Source organism: Notamacropus eugenii, chromosome 5 (assembly GCF_028372415.1).
Source record: "Notamacropus eugenii isolate mMacEug1 chromosome 5, mMacEug1.pri_v2, whole genome shotgun sequence".
Taxonomy (NCBI): Eukaryota; Metazoa; Chordata; class Mammalia; order Diprotodontia; family Macropodidae; genus Notamacropus; species Notamacropus eugenii.
Window position 1 is genome coordinate 307206282 of NC_092876.1, and position 12212 is coordinate 307218493.

The following is a 12212-nucleotide window of genomic DNA, read 5'->3' on the forward strand; positions in this document are numbered from 1 at the left end:
TGAACATTTTATCATTTTCTTAGGATTACCACATCTGGCCTAATATATTCACACAGTTACTACTCATTAGGAGCTTATGATATAAAGGAGATAGTTACATAAGACTGTGTGTGTGTGTTCATCCTTCATTGCTGAAAAAGACCATGCCATCAGAGAAATAATGACATGACTTGCACTTGACTTTGAGGGAGGGCTGTGCAGGTCACCAGCCTCACTTCTCCTCCAGAGCCATCTGAATCCAGTGACCAGATATCCATCAGGATGACTAGAGATGACCCAGGATGATGTAATTGGGGTTAAGTGACTTGCCCAAGGTCACACAGCTAGTGAGTGTGAAATGTCTGAGGTGAGATTTGAACTCAGGTCCTCCTGACTCCTGCACTGATGCTCTATCCACTGTACCACCTACCTGCCTCTTACGTAAGACTACAAGAATGGAGAAAACAAGGGCCAACATAAGCATCCGTTAAGCCAGTTTGTTGGGTACTAACTTCTGACTTAGTCTTCCCCTTATCTTTCAGGAAAGATCGTCCTGATTAAACCTAACAATATGAAAATCCCTCCATGTCCCCCCTCTTTCTCCCTACTCCTCCTAATCAACTGATCAGAAATTGCACAGATTTCTAGCAAAAACGCAACTCTTCTGTGTCCAGCACAGATTACATCCTTCAAGTACATTCTAAAGGTAGTCACAATAAAAAGATAATGTGCTAAATTGCTAGGTAATTTATAAACCCCATAAAAGGAGCTTCTCTTGTATTTTTTGGGTGGTAGGAGTCAAGAGTTCCTCAGGATACTCTTTAGTCACTCTGTGACATCACAAAACTCACTTCAGACACACCAGGAGCTTGAACTTCTGAATAACTTAAGCACTGTTATGATAAAATAAATTTTAAAAATTAGATTCTGTGAAGCCTGGAGCTCTGCACTACGGATCAGGTAACAGTCATAGCACAGATTTAGAGCTGGAAGGTCTTTCAGATATCTAGTTTAACTGCTTCATTTTTACAGATGACTAAAGAGACACCCAAGATTTGCTCTTGAGGTAATAATAGTAAAGTCAGAATTCCAAACCAGAGTTCCAATCCAGCTTCAGTCACTTATTTGCTATGTGATCTTGGGCAAGTCACTTAATCTTTAACCCAGGTCAGCTTAATACAAATCCAACATTCTCTCTACTATACCATTCTGCACTGTCTTGTGCACTGTGGGGAATAATGAAAGATGTACAATATAATCCCTGCCCTTGAGGAGGTGATAGTAAAATTTACGAAAACAAAACAGGAAGGTTTGGAGAATACTTTCAAACATACTGCTAAAGGCAAAATAAAGGGAGGGAACATGGAAAGAAGGCTGGGAATCAGGAAACCAGGTTTCTCAAGTCTGTGTCACTAACAGGTTGTACGACCTTTGTCAAATCACTTAATCACTCAATATCCCCACGGGTAAATGAGGTGTGATGGAAATTGACCTCAAGGACAGCTTCAAGCTCTAATATTTTGTATCAAGATCTTCTCTTTGGTTTCTTCCCGGTAATTTTTATGGTCCGAGGGTGGTAGGAAATGAACAATGCGCTCAATTTCCCAACTTTCAAAAGGCAGCTTCTTAAAAAAACACACACAAAAAAATTAAAAAAAACTAGCCTGTGCGTAATAGAGGTTCAAGGTTTGCAAAGCAATTTGCACGTTATCTCATTTAATACCTTTTTTTGTCCTAGCAAGGGGCTCTCAGCAGAAGCTCATGTTCCAAGATCTCAGAGCCTATTCAGAATGGGTCAGTCCAGCTCTTGGGTCCCACTTTATTTGCATCCAGAATGCTTTGCAAACGTTGGGGTGGTTCAAGTCCAAGGGGTTTTCCTGGCAAAAGCACTGGAATGGTTGGCCATCTCCTTCTTTCCTTCTCCAGTGTTGTCCCCATTTTTACACATAAGGGGCTGAGGAAGTGGTCACACTACACCACCTAGTTGCCCCACTAGCAAACAGAAGGTGTCTAACAATTGTTTACTTGATTGAAAGAGGGCAGAACTTGGGCGTCACAAGCACATTGGTCAAAAATCAGGTCAGGCTACCCGCGTGACCTCGGGCAAGTCATTCCCTTCTCCGAGCCCACGTTCCGCATCTATGAAGGGAGGGGATAGGGTGCCAGGACTTGCCACTGCGGACCTAGGAGCTCCTGATCTCTGCGGCCCGGCCCTGAGTACGCGGCCAACTGTGCCCGGGACCGTCACCCCCGCGTCGGACCTCGGAGTGGGTCACGCTCCTGGCAGCCCCGCGAGCGTGTGCGTGTGTGTGCGCACGTCTCCCTCGCCCCCGCCCACGGAGAGCGGACCGTTTTCTCATACCATAGCCTGCCCAGTCACAGGAGTCCCAGCGCAGCCAACCCAGAGAGCTCGGCCAGCGACACCTCGGCGGAGACCGGAAGTCGTAGTGCCAGGACTCGCGGGCCTCCAGCTCTGAAGTCAGAACGCAAGCCCGCCGGAAGCCACCCTTCCCGAAACCTCCGCGGCTGCGCAGGCGCACGAGAGAGAAGGGGGAGGAGCTGAGGGGTACCCGGCGGGGGGGAGTGGCGGCCAGTGGTGGTGATGGTGGGGGGGGGGGCCCGTCCGGGAAAGATGGCGGAAGTTGGGGTGAGTTATGGGGGCGGGGAGGGGCGAGGGGGAGGCCCTGGCGGCGGCCCTGGGCGATGAAGGGACCAGCCTGAGGCTCTTGCCGCGGGACCCCCCTGGCGATGCGCCGGCTCGTAGGAGGCCCCGGCGGTTCCTGGGGCTTGACATTGGCGGGGAGCCCCGCGCCGTGGCGGCGGGGGATGTGGGCCGGCTCGCAGGGGCCTGGAGAGGAGTGGGGGAGGCGGGGATGAGGCTCAGGGTCCTGGCCGGGAGGAGGAAGGTGGGGGCCCGCGTCTGCCGGGGGGCGGGGGGAGTGGGGGGGGGGTCGCCTAGAGACGCGGCTGCAGGCAGGGGAAGGTCAGGCTGCTGTCACCGATGCGCACAGGTAGCCTCTGCCCGGGACGGGCCCGGGCATACTGCAGGCTGGAGAAGCCTCTGGGAGGTGGCGGCAGGACCTGCGGACGAATGCCTGGGGCGGGGGGGGGGCTGCAATGCGGGGCGCACAGACACCCAGGGCGACTCCCGCTGCGTCCTCTGAGTGGAATGGTGGTAACCGGGAGGGGGTTTGCGAGCCCTGGAAATTGACGCGCTTTGCTGGATACTGTGTTGGTTGCAACTGTCCAGGAAGTGTTGAAACTTAGTGCTGGGAAACAGTGTTTCCAGACAAGCCTTAGGAAACCGTAAAACGGTCTAGGTGGTTACTTTTTTTAAAGAACTATTTCTGAGATGTATTTCTTCTACGATGCTCCAAAAGGGAGGGGTGGTGTAGGAATTCCTGTAGATTCCCGAACCACTAAAGTTTGTTGAGGAAAAAGATTGATTCAGAATTTCAAAGGAAAATGTACTCTTTTTTTGTTTCTTTTTGAGCGATATAGGGCACGGAGTGATTAGATCATTTCATTCTTTTCGGTTTGGCTGATAAACCATTGGGCAAAAAAGCGTAGGAGAAGAAAGTGGTAGGAATCAGAGAAGGGAAAAATCAGATATTAACTCATTTCCTCTCCCTTCATTTTTTCCTTCATATGTTCTTTTCTTGTACATTTTTTTTCGGTAGCATTTTCTGTCAAAGTTGTTTACAGAGCAGTTCTAGAGTAAAGTGACTGGATCATGACTCATGTCTATTTGGAAAGGGGGAGATTTCCAAAATATGATAGTTGTAGCTTTTGTAGATATATTTTCATTGAACATAAAGGGTAAAATGTTTTCATTTGAAGAGAAATGCTTAAGTGCCATCTGAAAGCAAATTCCAAATGTTGACTGCATTTGTCATGGAAAAAGTCATGGAATGAGAGTGTTTTAGTTACTGGTTTCTAACTGTATCTTATTGTGTAGGTTTACATCTGAGAGGCTGTTACTAGATTTTAATGTGAAGTGGACAATAGTAAGGTTTTTTTCCCCCCTAGTTTTATGGTGCATATCTTTTTCCTTAGTGTGTTTAGGTTGAAATATTTAACCCTGCTTAGGTACCTTCTGAATTGAATTTGTTTTAATTTAGGAAGAGTTAACTTGCTTGGTTTAACAAATCTTGCTGAATTAGTCTAATGATAATGTTACTATTTTAGGAATACAGTTCTAATTAAGAAAACATTGCGGTGATTAACCCTATGAAAGAGAAGTGATGTAGTAATTTGACTTCGTTATTTTTATAGCTTCTCTGTCAGAAGGCCCTGTGTACACATAGTATAGGGTTTTCGGTAATCATTTGAACATGGAGAGTACTGTAGTTTGATAATTTGTGATCTGTATTACGGTCATTACGATACATCTGATTCTTAAAAAGTTATCTTAAAAGTTACCTGTTCTGCGACTTTGCAGTACCTATTTTCATGAGAAGGCTTCAGAACCTTCCTATTCCTGTGATGTAGATTACATCATAAATTATAGTGGTTGATTACTTTAAGAAGTTCTTAGAAATAATACAAGTGTCCCACGCTCTTAATAGAGTTGTCAGTTACTGCAAAACAATCATACATTAGCACTGAAAAGAACTAGTCCCCTCATTTGTATAACTCAAGAAATTTAGGCCCACAGAGGTTTTGACTTGACCAAGCTAATACATCTCCTGACTTCTAGTTCAGTTGGGTTTTTTTCCCTCCAAGGAGTATGTCATTACCACTGTTTAAGAAAAATTACTTTGAAAGGAAAGATGGTTAAAAAGCAAAACTTAAATTTGAAGTTACAACATTATGAATGCAGATTTCTCTATCATATCATATCTATTCTATATCTATTTCTTTTATACCCTAAGAAGCCTATCTTCTGTTGTAGAGTAGAAGAAAGAGACTTTACTTTTCATCTGGTTTAAGTGAGTTGCTAAGGACCCCCAGGAGGCAGTGGAAAGAATACTAAATCTGGAGTCAGAGGATCTGGGTTCAAATTCTTATGTTTACCTAGATGTCCTTGGGAATGTCATTTCATTTCCCTGCTCCACAGTTTTCTCACTTGTGGGGAAAAATCCTATGGATTCCAAAATTAACTACAATTCATAGTGGCTGCTTTGGAAGTAGAATCCAGATTCTAGGACATGAACAGTTACTACCTGTTTGATTTTTGGCAGATTGCTTAACCTGCAAACCTTAATTTCCTCATATATAAAATTAGAAGTTAGACAAAAAGGATACTGGAAGCCCTTCAAACTCAATTTCTGAGATTCTGTAGGCCACGTTTCATTATTCCATATATATCATACGTTTGTATACACCAATCATACTCTTAATCCACACTCAGTAACTAGACAGTGCACTTTGAATTCTTTTTTGTTGTTGTTTTTGTAAAAATAGTGTTGATGGGTCAGCATTGATACACCTAAACTCTTTTACCCAGTTCCCTTAGTGATCAATAGAGTTTGTTTTTGAGGCTGCTGGTCAGGCTTGATAGTGCATTCTTTGGCTGTCTAGCAGACTTTTTGTTTTGTTTTCTTTTTGCAGAGTTTGACCTGTGGTCTTCAGTTTCCTTATCTCTGAAGTGAGAGGTTTGGGTCCCTAAAATTTCCCTTCAAAATTATTCTGACCTTATTAATTATGGAACCTTTATTTTGCTACTCATAGAGGTGGTCTCATATAGTTTCCCTGACCTTTTTCAAGCTATTTTATGAAACAAATAGATTCTGTCAGTTATACAGATTATATAAATCAACTGGAGTTATAGAAATGTGGCAGGTAAGGCTTATGTAAACAGTAGCAATAGAATAGCATAAGTAAACAATTTTAGAAAGTTGCTAAGAGATTTAAAGGCTCCAAAGGAGTTCTTAATATGAGATTCATGATCTTGTGATAACTATATTTCAATATAATTGGCTTTACTTTATCCATTTAAATGCATTATTCTGAGAAGGGGTCCAAAAGTTTCACCAGTTTACCAAAGGGGTACCATGATGCAAAAAAAATTTAAGAACACCTAACTGGTGACTGCACGATTATAGATTAGAGCTGAAAGGGACCTTAGAGATTGTATAGTCCAACTCCTCTATTTAACAGATGAGGAAATTGAGGCAGAGTTAGGTTAAGTGAGTTGCCCAGGGTCACACTGATGAAGCTAGAATGCAACCCATGCCCTCTGACCACAATACTTTGTTGCTATCAAGCCTGCAATTACCTTAAAAATTTATCATTTATGCTGTTGTTTTCTTGAGAATTTATTAACATAGAACATTTTAGAGATATGCACACGGAAAATCAATGAAGTGTTAGATCACTTTGAGTTTCTCAGATAGTGTTCTCTTAGCTGGTTAGAGCAAAGGGCAAAAAACTTTGTGGTAGCAAAAAAAAAAAAGCTAGAGGATGCTGACAGTAACCCAAATATAAAGTATGCCTTAAATGTTTTTTTCAAGCTTTAGAATGTCAGTTTACCCTAAAAGGTAGAACACACACACACACACACACACACACACACACACACACACACACGCACGCGCACATATACATATATACCTGTCAACTACATTAGTTTAAACATAGATCATACTTCCCTCTTCAAATCTGGAGAGGATAAAACCTGAATGTAGTTTATAATTGGTGTCATTTTTCAGTATACATATGTATTTTTACCTTTCCAAGAGATTTCATTTTAGGAATACAGTATTTATCCAATACAGACTGTATTCAAATTAGTATAGTATTTTGAGGTCCATGCTATGACATATATATGTAGCTGAGATTGTTATATTCTAGTGCTTTTGGTAACTAACTCATTTGGAGCCACTATAAGATAAAACTTTTAAAATAAATTCTGATCCATAGAGATAATCCCCACCTTAATGACTATTTTACATATCATAAGCAAATATGTTTTAGCACTTGTTCAGTCAGCTCTAGAGTTCCATCTATGGAAACTCCCTTTGGATCCTCTTCCAGAGAGTGGTTCCAGCTCCTGCCCCATCTTAGTGCTGCAGCAGCTGAGGATTCATTCTTGGCATCCCTAGTTAGAGAGAAGCAAATTTCTCCATGAAATCAGTCTTCTAAATGATGACAACATTTATATAGTGTTACGAGGTTCACAAAATGCTTTTTATGCCACATTCTCATTTCCCATTTTATGATGAGAAAGATAGGCTCTGAGAAATGAAGTCACTTGCCCTGGTCACCTTGCTTGCTGATAAGTGTCAGAACAGGATTAGAATACAGTTCTGCCTCTTAAATTCATCATTCTTTACCCTCTAATAAACTACCTGTCATGATCTAGTTTATGTCTACTTTGAGCTATAAAACAGTATGGATTAACTAGCTGGTATTGCCATATAACCTCATATTTGTGAGTTTATATATGTGTCATACATATATATACACATATGTGTGTATGTATAACTATATACATTCAATATAGCATATACACATGATATAATATATAACATTTCTATGGGGAAGTATAATCAGACTTCCAAACTGCTAACTAAAAAATGAATTTTTAGAACAATCCTATTCATAAATTGGGACTGGGTATTGTCTTGCATGCATGCCTACACTCCTTGTAAAACTCAAGTACTGTATTTTTTCCAAAAGCAAGAAAGGCAGTATTATAACTTGAAAGTGCTGCATGTAGCCACATCGATACTGGTCTTTGAAAGGTAATTACGTCGTTCTCCTTTAGGAAAATGCTATGTGAGTTCTACAGAAGCTTCTCAGACAGCTTTTTGCACTGTATTTGAAAGTTAGTCCATTAGGTTCCTTCCAGATAACTGGTGAGAAAAACAAACAAACATCTTGCCCCCTCATACTGTTGAAAAGGCCTTTATTATAGTTCAATTTATAATGTGCCAATTTTGTTTCTTCTGTTGACACTACTCTAAAATGTGTTGCATATGCTTCATCTGTCCCACAAAATCACCTCTAGTGGTTGATAAACTTGAATAAAAAGAATTAGGGAAAACACTTTATGGTTTAATTTAGACAGTTCCTTTTTAAGATATTTAGGCTTAAACTTTCATTTTTGTTTGAATTTGTATTTTGTGGTAGGAATTGAAATCTGGCCAATCTCCGGATTTCTTCAGTTAAGGCCTGAAGAGGATAAAATTAAGCATTATTAGTTTGACATAACCCCAGATATCATTTGCTTGTGTATCTTAGTTATTTAAACATTGACTCATGCAAGAGAAGATGATTGAGTGAAAAGGTTTTATTCTTTTATAAATGGAAAAACTAACATCCTAGGATCTTATTCTAACGACCTTCTTGTATGTTCTTGGAATTCATGCTGACGAGGTGTATGTATCAGTAACTAAGATCAGCCTGCACTTCATAGAATTTATTTATGTTCTCTAAATCATATTAACTACTACAGAAAATCAAACAGTGCAATTTGAAGATAGACCTTTTTCTTTTATAGAAAAAAATTTTTTCTATGTCTTGACAAGTTGTTATATACTTGAGCAGATCAACTTGTATTATTACAAAAAGGAAATAAATAGCAGTCTCATTCTTAGAATGTACTAACTTCCTCACAACCAGCTATCTCCATAAGTTAAGGGGAAACAAAAGAATTAGAAATGATGAACTCTGGCCCAAAGGAATATATATTCTAGTAGAAGTTCAGCATATTCATTTCTCTCCATTGTTCATTCTAACCCTTTATCAAATTCTCCAGTGTTAAAATTTTCTCACTTGTTTTTTCCCAGTAAATAAGCTGTAACAATTTTTTTTAAAGTTAAATTTCATTTCAGGCAGCTGGGTGGTGCAGTGGATGGAGTGCTAGGGCTGGAGGCAGGAAGGCTCATCTTTCTGAGTTCAAATTTGGCCTCAGACAGTTAACTAGCTGTGTGATCCTGGGCCTCAGTTTCTCGTCTGTAAAATGAACTAATCCCAAATGGGATCATGAAGAGTCAGACACCACTGAAACAACTGAACAGTAATTTTTCATTATCATTTACATTGTGTCTTTTAAAATTAACTTTCTTCAGTAGATAACTATTATTTGTGTGAGTTGGCATCATTACTTTATGATTTAATCTCTAAAATAAGTAATTTAGAATTCAGCAAAAAGTTGAACAATTATTCATGCTGATTTTTCACCTTTATCTTTTTTTTTTTTGCAGGATTTTTGGTAGATTCTAATTTAGGACAAGATGAATACTAATGAAAAGTCTCTTAGCCACTGTGATTGTTAAAAGTTATTGAACTTATGAAGCTATGGCAGAGAGAGAGACAGCATCATCTGTTGCCCCAAAGTGTGGACCATATATTTCTTCTGTCACTAGTCGGAGTATGAACTTAATGATTCGTGGAGTAGTTCTGTTTTTGATTGGAGTGTTTCTTGCATTAGTATTAAATCTACTTCAGATTCAGAGAAATGTCACACTCTTTCCACCTGATGTGATTGCAAGCATCTTTTCTTCAGCATGGTGGATACCACCATGCTGTGGCACAGCTTCAGGTAAGGGTAGAAGTTATCTTTAATGCTTAGCATGGAATTAAAATAAATGAGAATGATGTGCTCTGACCAAATAGTATTTTCCCTTTGATTCTAGATTTGATGTCAGTTCTCCTAGTGTCCTAAGTAACTTAAGCTTTCAGTTTCACTTTTCCTTTAAAATGGATATTGTGGCTTATGAGTGTTAAGTTTATTTTGAAGATGCATGTCATTGTATAATTTTTTAATTTGCTTTTTGCATATGCTAATCTGGTCTTGCTGTTGCTTTTGAAGCAAAGCACGGTATTGAGATTTTAAAAATAAATTGAAAAGTTTTGTTCACATTTGAAGCCTTATTATATTATATTTAAAGTTTGTGCACAAAAGTGTCCCCCCCAAGCATATTGTTTCTAATAATTTTGGAATTAGTATAACTTGAAAGTAATAAATACTTGAATAAGTAAGGAAAGTAGATCCTGTCTTTCTTTTTATTAGGTAACTGCCTTTACTAACTGGCTTCTTTAACATGAGCTTATTTAATGTTGAGTTCTTATTTAGAATGGGTTTTGGGCTTTTAATTTAATCTTTTTGAGTTATTGCAGATTCTTATTGAATTGTACCTTCGGTAACTCTAGTAGAAGAGAATTTAGGAGAACATTGTCAGACTGTTTAAAAATGTCTGTTTAAATTCTCCTGGTACATTTAAAATAAACTGAAATCTTTCAACGCAATATGGAGACTAATATTTCATTCAAGGGAACCCAGTTATTAAAAGTGGCAGAAATATCTTATTATAAGATGGAATCAACTGTGTCGCAGACTTGTTACATAGATCCCAGGAACAATGTTCTGTTAAGATTCTAGTGCGTTACAAAATTTACTCTAAAGTGGAGCTCTCTTGAATGCTATTCCAAAGGATATAGTTGCTGAAGAACTAAGGCAGTGTTCAAGCAAGTCTCTGATGTATTTATAAGCCTCTATTATCTCTAAGCTTCCAGTCTAATATCTTTTTCCCTCCTCTTTAGGCTCAGTAGCTGTTAATGCTGTGTTACTGTCTATGTAGTCCCTACTTATATCTCCTTGTGTCTGATCATTACTTAGACATTTCTTAAATTTAGAGTTCTAAATTTTTGACCCTAATTCACTAAGGGAACAGATTGAATTCCAACCTGTTTTGTTTCTGTTTTCTAGTAGTGACTAGAAAGAACAAAGAATGTTGCTCAGGCCCAGAGAAGCAATTGCTGGCAGCTGTGGTTGCTTTGTTCTTTTCAGGATAAATCAAGGTTTAAGTTAAAGGAGTAGCCAGCTGCTTGCTTCTGCCTGTGGTTTGGAAGGGGAAGAGTGAATAAGTAGTCACTGCTTCTGTCCTACGGAGATCCGGGGCCAAGTTGGACCAGTAGTGGACTGTGGTTAGTGCCTCTGCAGTAAGCATAGGAGCATGTGTCCAGTGGAACTTTAAAAAAATGTATTTTGGTGCTTTTTTTTCTTATTTACACATGTCATTTCCTAATACCTCCTCCCATCCCCAAATGGAACCTTTCCTTCTAACAGAGATAAATAGCCAAGCCAAACAAACTGACTCATCAACCATGTCTGATAAGGTATGCAACATTCAGTTTCCAATGTACCCTATGGGGAAATGTTGGACCAGTAAGCTGAGGTAGTACTGACTTTCTAGTCCTTTTTCCCTTTAGCAAAGGTACGTAAGTCCTAAACCTAAAAAAAATGAGAAATTTATTTTAAAAAGAAATTTAAAAATTTTAAAAATCCCCTTTATTTCCAAATCTGTCTCTTCTTTATTTCTATTTAGGAGAGATATATCTAATTCCTTATCATAAGGAGTAAGAAAAAATAGTACAGCAAAGGAACCAGGATATCCAGTGTGTCACAGTCTATGCAGTATTCCACATGTATACTCCCCTACCTTTGCAGAAAAGGGAGGGGGATGTACTTTTTCATGTCTTCTGTGAAACTAAGTTTGATCATTTTAATTACACAACTTTCAGCAATTTTTAAAAAAGTTCCTTGAATTCACATTGTTGTTGTAAACATTGTTTTCTAGATTCTGCTTACTTGAGGGGTATTGTGGTATAATGGCAAGAGTGCTGGATTTGGAGTTAGAAAGCACTGTCTCTGACACAAGCTGTGTGACCCTGAGCAGGTCCCATAACTTTTCTAAACCTCAGTATCCCTGTGTATAAAATTAAGACTGTAATAGCATCTATATCACAAGATTGTTATGATAGTCAAATGAGGTAATGTATATAAAGAGCTTTGTAACCTTAAAATGCTGTATAAATGTTAGCTAGTATTAGTAATAGCTATTACTTCACTCTTATGTCCATTCATATAAATTCTGAAAATAAAATATTAAATGTGAACATTACCTTTCATTTGTTTTGCAATTTTTCCGCCCATTCCTTTGTCTACCCTTTTACAAACCAGTTGATATACGTAGCCTGTGATAGCTTCACCCTGGGGAAGGTTTTGCATTTCCAGGAAGTATCTGGGACAAAGAAGGGAACTAGAGTTAGGAAATCTAGATTCCAGTTAACTTTTTTCTTAAAAAAAAAAAAATATATATATATATATATTATACACACCCATATATTAATATATGTGTGTGCATATGTTTTATCTTTATGTGTATATGTGTGTATGTGTATGTATATATGTATATCTATTTCTCCCTGCGATCAGTAAAAGTTTGCCTTCTCTCTTACCTGCTTCTTCCTTCCCCACCTCGTTGAGAACAAAAGAAAAACAG

At 39.0% G+C, this 12212-nt stretch overlaps 1 protein-coding gene across 2 annotated transcripts in view; it reads left to right on the forward strand.

Annotated features, from left to right (window-relative positions):
- Positions 1-2517: 2517 nt before the first annotated feature.
- The window catches only part of INSIG2 (insulin induced gene 2), a 28539-nt gene continuing 18844 nt past the window's right edge, over positions 2518-12212 (forward strand). The window contains exons 1-2 of one of the 2 annotated variants that reach the window (XM_072613300.1): positions 2518-2626; positions 9132-9469. In XM_072613300.1, the coding sequence (XP_072469401.1) occupies positions 9226-9469 (244 nt within the window). In that variant the 5' untranslated portion in view covers positions 2518-2626; positions 9132-9225. Of the gene's footprint in view, positions 2627-2920; positions 2991-9131; positions 9470-12212 lie in introns of those variants that run through there. The other variant, XM_072613301.1, reaches the window with a different exon arrangement.